At 50.1% G+C, this 21,658-nt stretch overlaps 1 protein-coding gene across 5 annotated transcripts in view; it reads right to left on the bottom strand.

The window, feature by feature from the left end:
* Positions 1–21,658, bottom strand: part of SIL1 (SIL1 nucleotide exchange factor) — a 116,961-nt gene that overhangs the window by 58,602 nt on the left and 36,701 nt on the right. For all 5 annotated transcript variants that reach the window (XR_008452256.1, XM_054079806.1, XM_054079805.1 and 2 more), the window contains one exon: positions 2,092–2,212. Coding sequence is in view for 4 of the 5 variants with exons in the window: in XM_054079806.1 (XP_053935781.1) it covers positions 2,092–2,212 (121 nt within the window). In the remaining variant the exon portion in view is untranslated. The remainder of the gene's footprint in view (positions 1–2,091; positions 2,213–21,658) is intronic.

Raw genomic sequence — 21,658 nt, 5'->3', positions numbered from 1 at the left:
TGCAGAGGAAACAAGACAAAACAGGTTATGAGTGAACGACTCGATCGATTGTATTTTTATAGAATCATATAATCATTTGGTTGGAAAAGATCTTTGAGATCCTCAAGTCCAGCCATTTCATCGTGATGTATTAGCAGCGGATAATGTCAGGAGGAAAGGAACTCAGCACTAGATTTCCATGCATCCCATTTAGAAGACACAAACCCCTCCACTGTAGGTCATAGTGAGGTGGCTGTTGGTCTCCTCTTCCAAGTAACAAGAGATAAGATGAGAGGAAACGGCCTCAAGTTGTGCCAGAGGAGGTTTAGATTGGATATTAGGGACAATGCCTTCACTGAAAGGGTGGTGAAGCCCTGGCAGAGGCTGCCCAGGGCAGTGGTGGAGTCTCCACCTCTGGAGGGGTTCAAAAAGCGTGAGGCTGTGGCACTTCAGGACATGGTTTAGTCAGCACAGTGGGGTTGGGCTGATGGTTGGACTGGATGACCTCAGAGGGCTTTTCCAACCTTAACGATTCCATGATACTATGAAAGATTCATCCAAGCACTATATTTTGTGTGTGGTTTGCAGGCTCCTCGCCCTCACAGTCATAAAAGGCTCCATAATCTGCACGCAGACCCAGAATGTCAAGTCCTAACATAATAAAACCAGCTGATTAATTTATAACTCTGAATTTCACGTAGCAAAGGAAAGCGGGAAACCTTTCAGAAGGAAAACCAAAAGGCACCATTGTGCCACTAAATCACAGCTAAGGACTTGCAAGCTTTACCACGGAGACCTACAGCTGAAGTTCTGATAGCCGTCAAACATAACATTAGAGCAAGGGTAAATCCAAGCAGGAACTACACAAGAACACTAAGCCACATCTTGTTTTGCTCTTTACGCCCGTCTCGTAGGTTCGGAGAGTGTTTATCTGGACCACACCACTCTGGCACTGAGAAAGGGAAAGCCAGCTGTCGAGGGACCACAAAACTCGAGAGCGTCTTGAGCTCTGAGCAGGAGTTGCTGGGGACGGAGGGAAGCGATGGTAAATCCCACACACTTTAGGAAAGAAAGCTCCCCACGGTAACTAAATCTGTCTTTATTCGGAGGGTGCCAAGAGAAAAATCAGTGCCAGGAAGATTCTTAAAAATGTGGGTGCAGGGAAGGCTGTGTGATGGAAGAACATCGGCAATAACTGATGTGTAAATGAACACTGCGAGCCTGCTGGCTGCACTCAGTTAAAAACAACTTTCTCTGGCTCTGGTCAACATAAACAAAGTCCCTCACAACCACTCTGATGGCTCAAGCTCTGAAAGTGATATTAGACCGATTGTTACAGATGTTTCCAAGGACTAAATGTCCTTCAAAGAAGCCACCGTGTAAATTTAGTTTTGATGTCAATGCATGTCATGTCTATGCAGGCACAAGGGGGGCGCTTCTACCATTCCCAAGGGATCACAAAGGACGAGGGACAGTTTTCATAGAACCATCGAATGGTTTGGGTTGGAAGGGACTTTTAAGCCCATCCAGTTCCTCCCCCCTGCCATGGGCAGGGACATCTCCCACTGGATCAGGTTGTTCCAAGCCCCATCCAACCTGGCCTTGAACACTTCCAGGGATGTGGCAGCCACCACTGCTCTGGGCAACCTGAGCCTCCCACCCTCACAGCAAAACATTTCTTCCCAAGATTTCATCTCAATCTCCCCTCTTTCAGATGAAAACCCTCATCCTATCCCTGCCCTCCCTGATCCAGAGCCCCTCCCCAGCTTTCCTGGAGCCCCTTTCAGCACTGGAAGCTGCTCTAAGGTCTCCCCACAGCCTTCTCTTCTCCAGGCTGAACAACCCCAACTCTCTCAGCCTGTCCTCGTGTAGGAGGTGCTCCAGCCCTCAGATCATTTTTGTGGCCTCCTCTGGACTCACTCTAACAGCTCCGTGTCCTTCCTGAGAACTCCAGAACTGAAGGCAGGACTCCAGGTGAGGTCTCTTTGAACCCATAAGCCACCAATAAAGTCGCAGGAAGAGACAGCAACTGAGTGCACCAGGGCACCTGCGCTGGAATGAAAGCCACAAATCCTGCAGCCCACCCACCCCTGATGCTCTGCATCACAGTACCTTTTTCTTCTTCTCTCTTCTCTTGTGTCCTTTCCTCCGTTTTCACTATCTGGGAGCTTGGCTTCTCTCTCTCCTGTCTGCAGGTTTAATCGTACGTGTGACCCCGCAGGAACAGCTTGACCTACAAACAAAAGTCAAAGTAGTTTAGAGCATGTGCATCATTCCAGCTAAGAGAGCTGAAGGCACAGGCTCCCATCAGAGAGTCGCAAAAGCCTCGTCCCACACGGCGAACAGGAGCAGGCTCTCCGCTGCCGCCGCTCTCTCCCCTCCAACAACACCCCCTTGACCCAAGGGCCACTTTAACCTCACCCAGATGCCACCTTGAGCCACCAAACGCATCCGCAGGCAGCCAGGCTGGCTCCGTGGCGCAGGGACCCCGAGCGGAGCAGAGCACCAGCGCCCTCCTCCCCCCGGGCCAATTCCTATGAGAGCACTAAGTCTCCAAATCCACTCCTGACGCAGAGTTTGTCAGGAGAGAGGGGATTTGGTTGCCGATTGAGGCAAACAGCATAAAATACAGCTGCCAGAGTGAAATCAAAGCGTACAGCCAGGTACGCTGAACATCAAGTGCACCGAGGCAAGGCTGTGTTGGTTGGGAAATACGGTATTAAAAGGAATATATGATCACTACTATAAGCCAACAAAAATACATGGAACACATTAAGTTTTGGTTTTAAATGCAGAAAAGCTGGGAAATCCAGACTGGGTTTTCTTGGTCACAATTCCCCACGCACATCACGACTGAGGTGGAGAGAGGCAATAACTGGATGCTTCTTGAGGTTGCTTTGTCTTCTTTTAACGCAAGAAATCTGCCTGCTTAGGAGAGTGGGGTCACGCTGAATGGATACAGAGACCTCAGCTGCACACGGACAGACAGACAGACACACAGCTCCTCGTGCTCCTCTCTCTCAATTCAGACTTTCCTTTCTCTGTTGCCTTTTTCCTAAAAAGATGCCTAGGATAAAATAACACAGCACGTAGGCGACAGGTAGCATCTCCTACCAAAGTGAAGCAAAGACAAGGATAATTATTTCGGACAATAAATACATGTTCTCAAAGACAAAAACCTGTAGTCTAGGGAACGACCGGATTGATTCCTTCCTCTTTGAGACCAAAGAGACGTTTCACTGATCAAAGTAGCTGGCGCTTCCTGCATAAGATAGGATGTTTGTCACGATTCAGACAAAAACATCTCAAAGCCCAAAGCCATCCATCAGGTATAAATGCATTTAGAAAAACCAGGAAAATCCATTTTGGAAGATTTCCCACTAAAACAGGGGGCACATCTGAGAGCTCCTCTTTCTCTCCACCATATCCTGTCCATAGGAAGTTGTGTTGGCTGGATATACAAAGGGATGGACCTGACTACCATCCCACCTTAAACTATGCAAGGACAGGATTGATATGTGTGCTCCACAGTTGGCACACTTTCATTGATGGACACAACCCGCCTCCTTATCCTTTACTTGGGAAACAATCATAGAATCATAGAATAGTTTGGGTTGGAAGGGACGTCAGAGCCCATCCAGTTCCAACCCCCTGCCATGGGCAGGGACACCTCCCACAGGCTCAGGCTGCCCAAGGCCCATCCAACCTGGCCTTGAACACCTCCAGGATACATGGGAGCTTTAACCTATGTCTGTCTAGAGAAGCATCTTCCCACTCGGAAAAGGTGAGCTTTGCAGGAACTTGCTGAGATAGCAGAGCTGTTCCCTCCCGCAGGCAATGCAGGCACTGCAGCTGGGACGTGCTGGTTGAAAAGGAGTTTGTAGGATCTCCAGGAAAAGGATGACACCACATCTGCCCCTGTTTCAAGAGACACCAAGGCAGGGAACTGCCAGCAAGGAAAGATATATCATAGAAGCATGGAATGGTTTGGGTTGAAAGGGACCTTAGAGCCCATGCAGTTCCAACCCCTGCCATGGGCAGGGACACCTCCCGCTGGATCCGGGGCTCCAAGCCCCATCCAACCTGGCCTTGAACATCTCCAGGGATGGGGCAGCCACCACTGCTCTGGTCAACCTGGGCCAGGGCCTCCCCACCCTCACAGCAAAACATCTGTTCCCAAGATTTCATCTCAATCTCCCCTCTTTCAGATGAAAACCATTCCCCCTCATTCTCTCCCTGCTCTCCCTGATCCAGAGCCCCTCCCCAGCTTTCCTGGAGCCCCTTTCAGGACTGGAAGCTGCTCTGAGGTCTCCCCGCAGCTTTCTCTTCTCCAGGCTGAACAACCCCAGCTCCCTCAGCTTGTCCTCGTACATGGGCTGCTCCAGCCCTCGGACCATCTCCGTGGCCTCCTCTGGACTCACTCCAACAGATCTATATATAAAATATATAAAACGGCATTGCGTGCTGAACACACAGGTGGATGAGGACGTCTTCCTCCTCCACAGGCAGGAACAGCGCTCAATGGAGACAAAAGCGAGGGGTGAGTTGGATCCTTCCCCTCACAAAGCCAGCGGCTTTCTTCACTGGGTCGCAAGCACTGGGACAACCCAGGTTACAATGACAGCGCTCCCTGAAGCGACTCCTGAACCGTCAAGCACAGCCAGAAATAAACATCCCCGTTCTAGGAGTACAGCATCTTCTGGCTGCCGCGCCCCTGGTGCATCTGGCCACATCGGTTCACTCGGTTGCCAGGGGAGAGGAATGAGGTTGATGGGCTTTACTTAAAGAAACACCAAAAAGGAAAGCAAAGGAGCAGCCCTCGGAAGGGGAGCAACTCCCGTGTGAGCGTTCCTCCCAGTTTCTATTTCCAGCAATCGGTACATAGAAGAAAACACGAACCTTGGCACGCACGAGCTCACGAACCCAGCGCAACCGAGCTAAGGAGGCTGCCATCAGCAAAGACACAAATCTTTCCTGCTTCAGCTTCTTCACATTTCCCTAAAGAAGATTTGACCAAGATCATCCAAACCCCAGAGTGGAAACCTCAGCCCTGATGTCTTTAAGCGCTACAGGGGTTTCTCCTCACCGCTGCGCACAGGTTCATGTCACAGCAGGACAAACACATGGCTTTATTAAATAAACCATGCCAGAAATCGCTGTGTGCAGGAAAAAGATTGCTACGTCACTTAAAATATCCCAGACGTCTGAGACAGGATGAGGTCTTCAGCCTTGCTGAGTTTGGGGTATCATTTATAAAGCGTGTTTGAGGGGGGGTGACTTGAATGATGTGATTAAAATTGGCAATTTAAGTGAACAAGCTGGAAATCTTGAATTTTTATTATGTTTCAATAGTAGCTTCTAGGTATTTCCCTTAAAACAGTTGCTTCTCTTTGACTCCTATAATTTACTACTGTTCAACAACTGGGAGCAATCTGTATGTAAGCAATTACACTGCCCCACGTGCTGTTGATACAGAATTACGCTCTTAATAGCTTTGTTTTCCTAGAGGAATTAATTTTTTTACTTATTGTTTGTATTAAGTTGCATTTGGGAAACGAAACTCACTTAAAAAACAGAAAACCAAGTTCATATTTAAGTGATTTTCTGACCTTTCTTCTCCTTGACACCTTAGAAAAACAAAGGATGTCAATGCAGATACACGCAGGGTCTTTGCACCACTGGATGGGCTCACTTTGCAGACATCTCCACATCCCACAGCCACCAGATCTCATCCTGCCCTCCCTCACATCTTATAAAAAAAAGGAGTTTCCATGCTAATGAATTCCTCACCTCCAAATTAAACACCAGTGAGCAGAAACAGCTGCCAAACCCCCTTGCGAACCTGCAGAAGGAGGAGGAAGCCAGCAAATTCACAGATTATCGAATCCCCTACGTTGGAAAAGACCTTTGAGATCATCAAGTCGAACCATACCTGTCCACTACTAAACCATATCCCTTCCCCCATACCCAGTTTGGATTCTTTGCCACTTCAAAACTATCCCATGCTTGGAATTTTGTAAACCACAGCTAAGAGGATTTGAATCCGCGTTACTGCATCAGCTTAGGCAGTTGGATCCAAGCCACAGGGTTTAAGCAGACCACGCAGTGTCCCGGATGGGGATGTGCCACCCGCTTGCTCCTCCATCCCTCAAGCCCTTCACCTCACACCTAACGGGTAAAATACTCCCAGCGGATAAAAGCCCCTTGCCAGTGCACGAAGAACAAGGTATTTCCTGGGTATATATGTCAAAGCAAAGCAACAGCATTTATTCTCCACACAGGAGACACTGATCCTGTGCAGTGCGCTGCTAGGACGGTGTTATTCCCATTCTCAATTTAATCCCTTTATCGGCTGCAAAAGCCTCAGGACAGGCTTTGCTCTCTCACAAACCACTCTGACTTACGCTGCTCTCCAGACAAGTTGTCCCCACGCCTGGCAGCTGCTACGCATCCGAGCATCAGAGAATCATTAAGGTTGGAAAAGCTCTCTAAGCTCATCCAGTCCAACCATCAGCCCAACCCCACCGTGCTGACTAAACCATGTCCCCACGTGCCACATTTACACACTTTTTGAACCCCTCCAGGGACGAAGACTCCCCCCCTGCCCTGGGCAGCCTCTGCCAGGACTTCACCACCCTTTCGGAGCCCATATCCACAGCTGAAGAGCACCCAGTCTTCTGGAGGCCCTTCCAGTGCCTCAGCATTTGTCTTATTCAGACGTGTTCTGTCTGTCCTGAAAGTTGCTTAAAGTGACACCGAGGAAGAATTTAATTTACAGCCCTATTCTTTTAATCTCGGTCAGCCAGAATTTTTCAGGCACCTGTTTATTTCTTTTTATAATATATTAGGGGGAGTAACAGCACCAGAGTTGGCTTCAAGGCAGCAACTCACTCGCGGGGTTCTGCTGACATTTATAAACTGATGCTATTCCTCTCTTGTGTTTTATGTTATCAGCTAAACCTGTCGACTTAAATTATTGCCTCGTAACCAAATCACAGCGATCTGTTATTCTGTTCTGTGTATGTTTCTGAGGCTCTATACCTATATCAAGCTTCACAGAGGCTGAAAACAAGATGATAAATAAATAAACAAATGAAAAACAGATCACGCTTCTACCACGCTCACAACTACAGGGAGAACGGGGCGTGTTACACGCAGGATAGCTGAAGGCTACTGGGCTGAATATGCATCACAGAGTAACATCTAAGTAACTCATCTCTTTCGAGACCAGCCAAGTGAGCAACTGTGTTTTCTTGCTGGATGAGAAGGGTCTCATCCTGCCTGGCTCCTTTCCTGTACATTATTCCGTTCAGTGCTGGCCACAAGTGGGTTTGTGCTTCTGCACGGGGATGAGGCTGAGCCTCTGCTCATACACAGCAACAGGCAAGTACGAAAAGTAACCAGGGAAGTTTTACATCATATACAGATGGGAAAATCTCATCCTGCGATAGTGCATTAACTCACTGTGCTCCCAGCAGCAGCCTCCCCACCCATCCCTGCCCAGCAAGAGAAGCCCAAGTTGGGACACAAGATCTCCCCTCCAGAAACACCTCCTGGCAGCCCTTTGTCCCCTATGGCAGAGAAATGTCCCCTGGGAAGGGTTCTCCAAGCAGAACAAGGGTGGTCCAGCCCACCAAGGCACATCCTGGTTTCTCCCCAAGCGAGCAGCCTCATTTGCCATTGCAAAATCAATCAATCTATTAATGGTGTGAACACAAAGCCCAGTTTGAGTCAGTGACCGGCTCTGCAGTCCTCAGGAATCACCTTGGTATCCAGGAAGCATGAGATAGCATCTACCTTTCTTTACTCTTTGTTTCTCTCAGCACAGGGGAATGAGGGGAAAGGGACTTTCTTTCTAATCGAACAACAAAGAACTTGCAAAACAATACGTGAACGTTCTCAGTGACACAAATCGCCAGGGCTGCAATATTAAAAATAACAAGGCTGCACAAGCCTTGACGGAGCAGCCACAAAGCCTTATCTGATGGCACCGTAGCTGCTCCATTAATAAAATAAGGATGAAAAACCCTACAAAGAGAAAAATCCCAGCAGAGCTCCTCTCTGCCGCATTGCTCCAGGAGCCACGGTGGGCAAAATGGGACAGGCTGGGGCATCAGCCGTGCCTGGGGAGACACGACTGCCCTGGCACTCACCCAGGCTGGCGGCTCGTGCCACCGGCTCGGCCTGGGGAACCACAGGGTTTTAGAGGAGCACAGCGCTCTGCCTGCAGGAAAATGCCACCTCTTTCTCACGCTAAGCACTGGGCTCAGAGGAAAGGAGAGGAACCAGCCCAGGTCTTAGCACCTGCTCGGACTCTGGACTCTCCAGACAGCGCTGGCGAGCAAGGAAGCAGCAAAGCCTGGCTTCTTTTTTTTCAGTGAGGATGAGTCACAGCACTTCTTGGATTGCTTAGGATTTTAAAACAGAACATTTTTACATAGAAAAGGAAGGGAAAATGTGTAGAAGACACAGGTCAGGAAGAGCTGGATTACTGGTGGGAAGAGGAAGCCCAGAGCCTGAATCTCATTTTGCTGCTTCCTGCCCCTGTTTCACTCATCTGCAGCCTTTTGTATTAGTTTCTTTCTGGCTGTCACAGCTTGTCCCAGTGAAGTGCCGCTAGAAAATGTCATTAATACACTATGCATGGAATCATAGAATGTTTTGGGTTGGAAGGGACCACAAAGCCCACCCATTTCCACCCCCTGCCATGGGCAGGGACACCTCCCACTGGATCAGGGGCTCCAAGCCCCATCCAACCTGGCCTGGAACCCCTCCAGGGATGGGGCAGCCACCACTGCTCTGGGCAACCTGGGCCAGGGCCTCCCCACCCTCACAGCAAAACATTTCTTCCTAAAATCTCATCTCAAATTCCCCTCTTTCAGATGAAAACCATTCCTCTTGTCCTTTCCCTGCTGTCCCTGATCAAAAGCCCCTCCCCAGCTGACAGCAGAGCCATCCCCAGAGAAGCCCCCAAACCCCGACACTGGCACATCCCAACACAATGCGCCACCCTCTCTGCTCTTGCCTGGGGTCCTTACATGTCCCAAAGCAACAGCCCTGCTTTCTGCTGGGCTCGAACCCTGTTCGGACAGGGCTGTTCCACTCTAGTTTGTTATTTAGCAAGCGAGTAGTCACCCACTGGTGCTCACTGGGCCACCGTTCCCTGCCACAGAGATCACTGGGCAGATTCAGGGTGCTAAAGGCTCTGCACAATCAGGATTACAGGGAGACAAGTGCTCACAGCAAACCTTGGGAGAACTTTCTATCTTGTATCCTGTGATTTTTCAATGCCAACCCCTTGCTTGCTGCAGTAATGACGATGTCTTTAAACACCATCCATCAGGTCAAACATTTGTTTGTCTGGAAAGGGGCTTAGAGCTGCTCTTTTGTCCCAGTGCCCAGAGGTCTTCTCTGTAATTTGTTTCCCTTGGCAGATATAATGAAATGTTTTTAGAATGGCTGCAGTCAAATCCCTCCTTGCATGGTTTGATTCACAGCAAGCGGAGAACAAAGCGTTCCAAGGAAGGGGCTTCCCAGTCAGTAACACCTGGTTAGACATGGCAAAGCATCAGATGGATCTGGACACTTGGTTGGACAACCACTGCCGACTGCCAGTCCCAGCCAGCCCAGCGCTCTCCCACACACTGGTATTTAGGTGCTCAATGGATCAGGAGACCAGTTATCCAAACTGGTGGTACCCACAAGCACTACGATCCATCTCCTAACACCTTTTGCCAAATCCACACGCTGACTGCGCTTGGCTTTGCCTCCGGCACTGGCAGAGCAGAAGGGGTGGGAGAGGCAGGCGCAGCGGCCGGCGACAGGCAGTGACCTCAGCTGATGCTGTCAGAGGGTCCGTTTAACTCACACCTTCCATCATGGCCAAAACCACTACCCTGCAGGTAGCCCAGCCTCGTGCCAGGGCAAACACAGAGCCAGGCCAGTTGCCTGCCTAAAAACTATCAGATCTCAACCCTCTCGTGGCAAGGTAATCACCGAGGACGAGAGCACCGCCTGCCACGCGTGGGGCAGAGCACGTACCTCCTGTGAAGTACCTGCTGCGTTCTGGGCTGCCCCGAGACAATACGGAATGGAAGCGAAGGCGGGTGCTAGCGAGGTGCCTGGAGAAGAGGACTCCTAGGGAAGAAGTGACAGGAGAGCTCGGGAGAGGACATATGGTGCCTCTCTGATGGAAGGCGCTGCTGTAGCATCTGCTGATCCATCTTCTGGCGCTGCCAAGATCCAAAAGCTTCATACGGCAAAGAGCTCCTCGCAACAAGCGCTCCTGCCCTTCCACCTCCCTCCCGGCAAAGGCTTCTCTCACTCGCACTGCAACAGCGGGAAACACACCGGGGAAAGAACGGGAGCAGGGAAGAAGGAGGAGGTGGGGATGCCCTTTTGTAGAATTAGCAAAACCATGTGTTTTCATTTTAAAAGCAAACCCTTATCTCTGGTTTCAAGCCAGTTATTGCTTGTGCATTCCCACACACCCCCGACTACAGCACGACGAAAGTGATCCCGTACGAAGAACTTGATTCATTTTCTCTTTTGATATGGGGCTCGAGTCTGTGAACCAGAGCAGTTTGGAGAGTTTCATCCCACAAAGGTCTGGGCAGCAGCACTAAAGTGGAGATCAAAGTTGTCCAGCCACACTCTGATCATCTCAGCCATCAAACTTCACTTCCGTGACCTCGGTCTCACCACACGTCCAAGTCCACATCCAAGAGAAATATTACTTACAAAAGCCAGCTTTAATCCCTCGCCAGCTCACTAAGTTATTTATTCCCAAGCCTAAACTACTTATAAAGTCACTGCAACCCATAAATAATTGTAACCCCACAGGTTTATCTGTTCTATTAGAAAGCCCATCTGGGATGCTGAAGGCTTTTCTATGTTCAGAGAAGATCAACGCAGAACATAGGCAGGGAAGGATGAGGGGGATGACCAAGGGAATTGAGAACCCGACAAAATAAACTGAGGATGGTATTTATTCAGCTAAATTTTAGGCCTCTGATACCATTTTGAGGCAAGCACCACGGCTTCTTTACTGTGACAGAGATTAGCACCTCCAGAACGTCATCAACCACATCCATCATCCTCAGAGAGCCCATCTTCCTCTCTCCAAGGACAGCTGAGATGGACACCACAGATGAACACAATGGGTAAAGAAAACCACCCCCAAAGAACTCAGCAATGTGAAGGCATGAAAAAGAACACAACTGCCGTCTAGGCAGGGATGATCCATTAGGACCAACACAAGGATGAAAACCAGGAGGTTCGAGCTGGCCTCAGTTAATCTGCAGTTGGTAAAGAGGAGCTGAAGCCTCACATTGTGCTACAGGAGGAAAAAGGGGTAAAGAAAGGAAATATTTTCAAGGATAAGATTGCGAAGCTGAAGAAGGGGTCTTCATGACTGGGTTGGGAAGCTAAAGAAGGGGTCTATGTGACTGGGTCTCAGTGATCTCTGTTCCCGTCCTCGCCTTCTGTGTTTATAACTCGATCAAGGCTGAAACTAAAACAACAGGCGCATTCAACGCAGGAAAACCAACCTCCCCTCCCAGCTATCACACCAGGAGCGTTTCAGGACCAGTCCGTCTGGCAAGACACGCAGCGTAGGAACTTGGATTGCATCACTACTCGCTGCATGTCAGCTGGCTCATTGCATGCTTTCACACCACTGGTTGCAGCAACTTCCCAACACCAACATTTCCCTGGGCCCAGAGCATCCTCCAGAGCCAAGAGAGCTCAGGTCCACAGACAGCTGGACAACATTTCCCCAGTTCAACACTAAAAGGCATCTGAACGTCCCGACTGCGAGACGAGCAGAACATATTGGATAAACGCGTCTGCCAGTTACGCTGCCAAGCTATAGTGAGAATGAATTTGAATCATAAAAGCTGGAATAAGAAGATGCCTTGGAGAGAGTGTTGGTATGGTGCTTCATGAGCTCCAATTTAAAGCCTCGTTTCTATCACTAATGCAGTCGTAGGGAACATTAGCCTAATTTTTGTCAGGAGAACTTGTCAACACTGCAGTATTTAAGATAGACACTAAGGACTTGTTTTATGTTGCAGATAGATCACTAAGAAAGCAAGCAGTTGTGCAACACTTGGTTCACAGGAAAATAAATTGACGTTCTCCTTGGGCCTCATCAGGAGATGCTGTTTTATAACACTGCCTGTGAGCAGCCTCACATTTCACCATTCACACACTGCAGCTGAGATCGGACCCACCACGGGTAAGATAGAGGGAAATACAAGGAGGTGCTTTTGACGGGCCATTGGCTGGAGTTGGGCACCAGGACACACAGACAATCATTCCCCTTCCACAGGTGTGCAGTACAATGTTTGGCCCAACTCCTGAAGGGCTGGGTCCTGAATCACAGAATGGTTTGGGTTGCAAGGGACCTCAAAGCCCACCCATTTCCACCCCCTGCCATGGGCAGGGACACCTCCCACTGGATCCGGTTACTCCAAGCCCCATCCAACCTGGCCTTGAATCCCTCCAGGGATGGGGCAGCCACCACTGCTCTGGGCAACCTGGGCCAGGGCCTCCCCACACTCACACCAAAACATTTCTCCCTAAGATCTCATCTCAATCTCCTCTCTTTCAGCCTAAAACCGTTTGCTTCATCCTAATCCCTGCACGCCCTGATCCAGAGCCCCTCTCCAGCTTCCCTGGAGCCCCTTTCAGCACTGGAAGCTGCTCTGAGGTCTCCCCACAGCCTTCTCTTCTCCAGGCTGAACAACCCCAACTCTCTCAGCCTGTCCTCATACAGGAGGTGCTCCAGCCCTCGGATCATCTCCGTGGCCTCCTCTGGCCTTGCTCCAACAGCTCCAAGTCCTTCCTGTGCTGAGGACTCCAGAGCCGGACACAGGGCTCCAGGTGGGGTCTCACCAAAGCACAGCAGAGGGGCAGAATCCTCTCCCTCCCTGCTGGTCCCACTGCTCTGGACACGGGTGGTTTCTGGGCTGGGAGCACACATTGCCGGCTCATTGAGCTTCTCATCCTCAGTACCCCAAGTCCTTCTCCTCAGGGCTGCTCTCAATCCGTTCTCCACCCCGTCTAACTGTGCTTGATATTGTCCTGACCCAGGTGCACGACCTTGAACTTGGCCTTATTGAACTTCCAGAGGCTCACACAGCCCCAACCTCTCCAGCCTGTCCTGGTCCTTCGGGAGGGCAACCCTTCCCTCCAGTGTGAGAACCACACCACCCAGCTCGGTGCCATCAGCAAACTTGCTGAGCGTGCCCTCAATCCCACTGTCTGCCACCGATGGTGTTCACCAGTTGAACCACAACCAGTGGACTACGATCTTGGGGCTGAGGGGAGTAAACTGGTGGCAGCAGAGAATCAGCTTTGCCTCCTCAAGGAGGCGGTCAAAATTGAACTTCCTTAGCCTAACTTTTAGAGATGTTCCCCAGACAAGTCAGCAGAAAATGTCTTAGAAAAACAAACATAAAACCATCTTTAGAAATAAAACAGTGCCATGACCCTGCTTCCATCGTTTCCCACTTTAAAGAATTAATACATTTTGAGGAGCCTGGGCCTGTCAATGCTGGCACGGCTTCCCGCTTCCTGCCTGCCAGCCTCCGAGTTGTGTTCACACCAAGGCCAGGATGGCACCACCGGTGCTGTGGCATAAAGACCAAGAGCTGCAGCTGGCTCGGGGCAGAGCGGAAAACACCATTTATTTGCAGTTGTCACTTCAAGGCCAGGTTGGATGGGGCTTGGAGCAACCTGATCCAGTGGGAAGTGTCCCTGCCCATGGCAGAGGGTTGGAATTGGATGGGCTTTCCATACCTTCCAACCCAAACCATTCCACGATTCCAAGTAACAGCAAATAACCTTGGCTTTGGAACAGGACCCAGCTTGCGGAGGAAGCCTGTGGGAGCGCAGCCCCAGGGCTGCAGACAGGAGGGTGGCTCAGCTCTGCTACGGAGTCTGCCCTCGCAAAAGAACTAAATCATCACAACAGCCAGAAATGTCCCTCGGGAAGGAAATCCTCTCAAAGATAAATCAATAACTCAGTGTAAATTTAGCATGCAGCCAGGAGAATTTACATTGCCAGGAAGGCTGAGAGCTCTGCCACGCAGACAGAGCCACAGCATCATCCACCGGCCCTGCAGCGGTGCCCTGCGCCACAGCTCGGGCTCGGGGTATTTGGTGCCACACCAGGAGCGTGGGCTCCACCGTGCCAGGACAATTACGGTCCCAAAACAAAACAGTGGCAGCAAAGCCACAGCATCATCCACCAGCCCCAAAGCAGCATCCTACGCAAACACTCAGGCTCTGGGTATTTGCTGCCACATTAGGAGCTTGGAATGTGCCACAGCAGGATGGTCACGGCCCCAAACCGAAACGGGATGTGGCACAGCGAAACTCCCTTGTGGCAAACCTACCTTTCCCTGGCTGCACCCCAGCTACCTTCCTCCTCCTCCTCTTCCTCCTGGCAAACTCTCCCAGATCTTACAGGGTAAGATATAGGTAAACACAAAGCGCGAGTTGAACCAAGCAGAAGAGTCCAGGGGCAGGGAAACACGCACAGCCTCGCCCTGGCCAGGGTCGCAGGGCTCCCGCCGGCCAAACCAGCTGCAAGAGGCTGCAGCACACGCTGTGATTAATGAGACTGCAATTTAGGTAATTATATTAACGCAAAGCACGCTTGGACCAATAAGTTCAAGGAAACTAATGACACTTTGCAGTGCAGTTCAACACCAAGCGGTAACTCCAGCAAAAAAAGTGGAAAAAAAAAGGCACCTAATTATTCAGTAGCTCCTCTCCTCCCAGATTCTCAGGGTCAGCGTGGAGGAGAAGGTGGCCTGAATTATATTTTCGTTTCCAGAATATCAACAGAATTGCTAACTAAGTTCCAGCGGCAAGGTCACCCCCTGCCCGTGGTTATGCATGCCATCCCCCTCCCAACTGCCAGCTCCAGCAAACGGCAGCATCGACGGCCTCATGAGGATCTCAGGCTGCCGTGTCCTCTGCCAGCATGTTCCAAACACCCACACTCCATGCGGCTTCTCCGGACACGTCACCAGCACCTCTGCCATCTTCTTGCTCTGGTGCCCAGCATGGATGGACAAACTACAGCAACTGGGGCTCTTGATCAGGGACTGCAGAGACAGGGTAAGGGGAATGGTTTTAAACAGAAAGAGAGAAGATTGAGATGAGATTTTAAGAAGAAATATTTTGCTATGAGGGTAGTGAGGCAGCAGCCCAGGTTGCCCAGAGCAGTGGTGGCTGCCCCATCCCTGGAGGGGTTCCAGGCCAGGTTGGATGGAGCCCCTGATCCAGTGGGAGGTGTCCCTGTCCATGGCAGGGGGTGGAACTGGATGGGCTTTCAGGTCTCTTCCAGCCCAAACCATTCCATGATTCTGTGAACAGATTCCTTAGAAGCTAAAACCAGCCCCCACGAAAACTCCTAGCGTGTTTTACACATCTAGGAGTTGAACCTCACTGAGGATAAGCCCGACAAACCAACACCCCAGTCCAGCTGGCAGCGATTTACTCTACCCAGACCACTTTCATAGCATGTGTCATTGCAACCGAAGCACCAGGCAGACGTTTGCTGCTGGCTGTTCCGAAGCCCACTGTGTGTCTGCCCAGAAAGCCCTGGAGCAGGACTGCCCACCACCCTGCTTCACAAGAGCACGCACAGACAGAAAAATCCCATTTCTGCTCTTTTTCCTTCATGCTTTCAGCACCTTCCATGTACACACACACACACAGAGCCCACTGCCCTCTCCAGCACACACTCGTGTCCTGCTGCAGCCTACCTGGAGCAAAGGACGCACCCTGGAGTGCCTGCACTGGCTGCAATCGTGTCACTCCTCACACCCTCCTTTGTTCCCAACATGTGCTCAAACAGCGTTGATGGAGCACAAGCACCTCTGACACGCTCCAAGCGCTTGTATCTGCAAACCCTTTGCAGCAGCTACAGGTGGGGCCTCTGTTTCCGTATTATTTCCCCACAACTTGGATTTTGCACGTCTGAATGCCAAGCTCTGTGTGCGGAGCTGATCCAAGAGTGATGTCAGAGCTTGTGCCAGCTCATCCAAAGCACATTATGACCACCTCAAACAAAACCAGGACAACCTGCAAAGCTCACAGATACATAGAATAGAATCATAGAATCATTAAGGTTGGAAAAGCCTTCTAAGCTCATCCAGCCCAACTATCAGCCCAACTCCACCGTACCTGCTAAACCACATCCTAAAGCGCCACATCTACACATTTCTTGAAGCCCTCCAGGGACGGAGACTCGACCACTGCCCTGGGCAGCCTCTGCCAGGGCTTCACCTCTCTGTCAGTGAAGAAATGTTTCCTAATATCCAATCTAAACCTCCCCAAGCTCCTATGATGCAGAACACAACAATGCCCAAGAAGCCAAGGCAGAACAACTCCGCAAAGACTAGACGAAAGAGGAGAGCGCACAAGCGTGCCTCCAAGCCCGATATAAAACCAAAATCAAAGTCGCAATTCAATAAACTATCACAAGTTCAATGTCTCAAGAGTGTGCTCATGGGCTACAAGCTGGCAAAGCTCTCCTGGGAGCTTCCAGGCTCAGCAGCAGCATCCTGGAAGAGGGATCGTGCAAAAAGCCAGCTGGGTGATGATCGGGAAGACACACACCAAGTAATCCATCACCCGGCAATCTGCGTGCACCCAAATGTCCTGCAACACAATTAGAAATCAATAGCAAGACACAAAACCCCTCAACCACGCAGTAAAATATAAAGAACATTTGTAATATTGATTTTAAAAGTGCCTCAGAGAAGACGGTCGCAAAGGAGCCAGAGAAAGCAAAGCAAAATGCCGGAATTGAAACCTTTTTTTCCTCAAAAAGACATTAATAATGGATTTTCAATGCAAGAAGAAAAACTGAAACCCACACCAGATTCTCCTGGTAATAACAGCTTTCTGCAAAGCCCAACTATTAACGTAACAGGGACGTCCATCAATCAAGCACACAGAAAGTACTTTGAGAGCTAAAAAAGGAGCAGGCAAACATCTGCTTTTGGCAACCTAAATTTTGCCCTTAAGTGCAAGGAACATAATAAATTATTGGAAAGCTGGGCTTGAACTCATTTTTTTCCATCCTGGAAAGCTAAATGCTAAGGATGGGGATAAAGGAACACAAACGCGCTGCCAGGGGATTTGTGACTCACAGAAAATGGGAGAAATAGGCACAATTTCTCTTGCAGACTGAGGATGTTTGACGAGCGCCAGTGCCGTTCTCAGCACCAATGAGGCAGCGAGTTCCCGACAGCACACGAGTGGCAACACCTGCAGAGACAAGACAGGGAAACGTTTCCTTGGCCCTGCAGTTTCAGCGACGACCTTGGTGGTGTTAAGGAATGTCTGGTGACCTTCTGCACCTTCAGCGATCATCAGCCTGTCCAAGCCCATTCACACGCTGAAGTGGAACCAGGATGAGATGACAAGGCATGCAAACCTGCTCCGAGACGACAGTCACATCCCACCTCATTACGGCTCTTCTCTTCCTTCTCCACCTTCAGCCTGTTAAAGATCATCCACACACTGGAGTGGGACCAGGGTGGAATGACTTCTCCCAAGAGACAGGACAAGAGGAAATGGCCTCCAGTTGCACCAGGGGAGGTTTAGACTGAATATTAGGAAACATTTCTTCATTGCAAGAATGGTGAAGCCCTGATAGAGGCTGCCCGGGGCAGTGGTGGAGTCTCCATCCCTGGAGGGGTTCAAAAACTACGTGGCTGTGGCACCTGGGGACATGGTTCAGCAGGGACCATAGTGTTGGGCTGACGGCTGCACTGGATGAGCTTAGAGGTCTGTTCCAACCTTAATGATTCTGCGCCAAGGCATGCAAACCTGCTCCAAGATGAGAGCCACATTCCTGCTTGTTACAGCTCTTCCTTCTCCACCTTCAGCCATCCTAAACCCATCCTCAACCCATCCAAGACCATCCATACACTAGGGCAGGACCAGGGGGGGATGACAAAACATGCAAACCTGCTCCAAGATGACAGTCCCTCCTCGTTATGGTTCTTCTCTTCTGAGCACTGCCCGCAGAAGGCTGCACTGATTGAGGCAGGTCCTCAGTGCCAGCATTTCCCAGTGTTCTCATCAAGTGATTTCACATCCAACCACCCATATGAGCATCGAGCAAGGCATTAGCAGCAAAACAGAGAAAAGCCAGATTTACACCAGAGAAAAACCACAGCTGCCTAAGAAAGTAAGTGTGGTGCCCCTCTGCCTCCAGTATTTCCTCTTCTTTAAGCCGCAGTCGATCAAAACAAAAGCTGGAGATAATGAACAGAATTTACCGATTCAACAAGAAGAAGCTGCAGGCATCGCTGCAACCAAGTCTTAATAAATTCTGAAGAGTGACACGCTAAAACGGCATCATGGAAGGCTGCATTTATTGTCTCGCCATGCTTTCTGTATCCAAGGTGCCACGTTACACTTAATAACAGTTTTCCTCCCCAGCTGCCAGTGTCACAAATCCTGCCTGACAAGCTCACGGTTGGTGTTGACCTCCCAAAGACGCACAGCTCCACCTGATAAACAGCTTCAGTGGTGGGAACAGGGATAAATGGTTAAACCAGCACTGCCCAAGTGATTCACGGCAGAGTCCAGGCTGTCTCCTCATCCCTGGGGTGTGCGGCTCCGCAGGGCTCAAAGTGAAGCAGCAGGAGGGGAGTTTTGCCCCTGCTCCATCCAGGGAGCAGCTGCTGTAGGAAGGCACCTTCACACTCAGCCATGTTTCAGAGCAGAAGCACAACAGGAAAGGCCAAGCATCGCTGCCGGGCTGTGCCACAGCCTGCACCAGCAAAGCAGCCGGTGACCTGCCCGGTGTCACGGCAAGCTCAGGCGAACCTCCTGGAGAACCAGGGCTCCTCTGGACCTTTCCACTCCAGGATGTAATCCAAAGGTTTGGAGAGCACCTGAAGAGACAGAAGTGGATAGAAAGATGATAAAACAGGGCTCAGGTGAAAAGCCTCTTGGCTTTTCCTCCAGCAAAGGCTCTGGTCCTGTACGGCATCTTCGTTCTAGACTCAGGCCCTGCTGGGCCCCACAATTCCCCAGTGCCTGGTCTCAGACATCCCTTTGTGCTGTCTTTCCTCAGAGAGGTCTGCATCAACTCTTCCCATGTTTGCTCTGTTGGGGTTTCAGGTGATGTTAGCAGGGAGAAACAGCCAGTATCACCACCAGGACTTGCAGCTGTCTGTGGAGCCCACCACTAGATCCTTAAAAAAGGGGCTGCCCTACATATCACAGAGCAGTTGAGGTTGGAAGGCATCTCTGGAGATCTCCCTATCCAACACCTGCTCAAGCAAGGTCACGTTGAGCAGGCAGCCTAGGACCCCAGTTGGGGTTTGAATCCTCTCCTAGGACAGAGACTCCATGACCTCTCTGGTGGAGCTGACCTGCTCCAGCGTTCAATCATCCTCCAGTAAAACAGATTTTTCTGTGTTTAAATGGTTTCTTCTATTCCAGAGTTTGCTGTCGAGGTGCCGTGAACCGCCGCACGCCCAGCGGGTGCAGCAGCCGCTCCTCACACAACGCATGAACACGTGCACAGCACCGACCAGAGCCTTCACCGCTCGCCACAGCTCTAGTTAAACGAGATCCTGAGAGGGCAAATCATCTTCACACATTATCCAGCGCAGAACACTGAGAGAACTGTAATTAGCAACCTAGTTAGCAGGTTAAATGATAGTATAATTAATGACGAACAGGAGGGCTTTGTTTCAGATAAGAAAAGCAGCAGATTATATCAAAATGTAAATGCATCTCAAAACACAGCCCCGGTGACAGCTGAAAGGTGCTTCCAGAAACACCAGGAACAGAAAGGTTCTGCTTGGGCTGAGCGACAAAGCCTAAAAATAACACCTGGTCTGGGGTTAAAATGTAAATTGTTGATTCCATCTACTTATTCACACCCTGAAGTGAGGGGAGACACGGAGCTTCGCGTTTGTTCCTTTTGCTTTGCAGGATCACAGGCGCGTTCCTGTTGTTGCCATTGCCGCTTGCAAGGTCTCTGCAACCCTGGGAGAGCTCCAGCAGAAGAACAGAAGAAATAGCAAGTGACAGACTGCATACATTAACTCAGCATTCCGAGAACGTCCTGTTGCAAGCGGATGACCCAGGCAAAACTTCCTGCAGTCTCAAAGAGCAGGCAGAAAAATAAGGAGAGAAGAAAACAAATCTCTGGCTTGAAGAAAAGTCTTTTGAATCAGAAATGGTATCCATAATGAGAATTTCCAATGCCGCTGCACTTAGTCCTTCCAAAATATAAATACATAATGAAAACTTCAACTTGAATGAAGTGTTGTAAGAGTCCCTGCAAGAAATGGGAATTAGACAGACCCCGGGAGATCACATTTCTTCCCCGAGCTGCTAAAGCAGAGCTGGAAAAACAGATATATTTATTTTTTAACTCCAAAGCCTCCTTGAGTTGGTGAAGGGTTTAGAAGGGAAGCCACGTGAGGAGCAGCTGAAGTCACTGGGTCTCTTCAGCCTGGAGGAGACTGAAGGGAGACCTCATCATGCTCTACAGCTTCTTCACAAGGGGGAGAGGAGGAGCAGGCGCTGAGCTCTTCTCTCTGGTGACCAATGACAGGACCTGAGGAAATGGCAGGAAGATGCCAGGGGAGGGTTAGGCTGGACGTTAGGACAAGGTTCTTCCTCCAGACGGTGGTGGAGCACTGGAACAGCTCCCAGGGAAGCAGTCATAGCACCAAGCCTGACAATATTCCAGAAGCATTTGGCCAATGCCCTCAGCCCCACGGGGTGAGTGTTGGGGTTGTGCTGCGCAGGGACAGGAGTTGGACTCGATGGTCCTTGTGGGTCCCTTCCAACTTGGGACATTCTATCATTCTAAGAGACGCTAAAGGAAGCCGGTTCAGTAAAGTGGAGACGTTTGCTTCAGCATGCGCTTGAGTAAGAACAAATGCAAACCAAGCTTCTCCACCTCAAGAAACATCAAATACTATTTTTCATTTACATCTCAAATTCATTGCAGATTATAAAATGAACAGATGACAGAGATCAGAGCAAACCTCTCACCAATCAGGACAGCACGATGGACACCCAGAGTTCTCCTCAGAGGAGCAATGTGCTTTTAAGCCAGAATGAAGGCAGCAGAGCATGGCTCTGAGAAGGGTCTGTGGAAAGAGGGCTGATGCTACCGTGACTTGATAAATAAATAAATGGAAAAAGTAAAAACAGAAATAAAAACAGCTGCAGCTGCCTCTGAGTGAGAGCACTAATTTGCAGGCATAAACTGTGAAGGACCAGGATGAAATATTCCTCGCAGGAGCCATCTGACTGAGTGCTGACTGCCCGAAAACAACCCGACTTTGTGCTCACCCACCTAAAACCACTTCTGCAGAAATTTCTGTACATGGGGTCTTGGTGCACACAGAGCCCGTGGGGGAGACAGCAGGGAGGAACACAGAGTGGGAAAACCTCTTTCTTCCTAATGATGAACAACAGAACATCGTGAAACTGTTTTAGCGATGCACACAATCTAGAATGAACTCTAGAGAAAGGAAGGTTCAGCTCCCAGAGCCAAGTGTTCCTGTAACAATTCCCAAACCCACAGCAGGGACCAAACCCACAAGGTCTTGGAGCACGTGGCCACACACGGGTCTTGGGAAAAGGGTTCCGAACTGGCCGTTCTGGCCAC

The sequence above is a fragment of the Cuculus canorus genome, chromosome 14, assembly GCF_017976375.1.
Source record: "Cuculus canorus isolate bCucCan1 chromosome 14, bCucCan1.pri, whole genome shotgun sequence".
NCBI classification, from domain to species: domain Eukaryota; kingdom Metazoa; phylum Chordata; class Aves; order Cuculiformes; family Cuculidae; genus Cuculus; species Cuculus canorus.
Note: the sequence above shows the minus strand (reverse complement) of the source record. Positions and strands in the feature narration are given on the sequence as shown.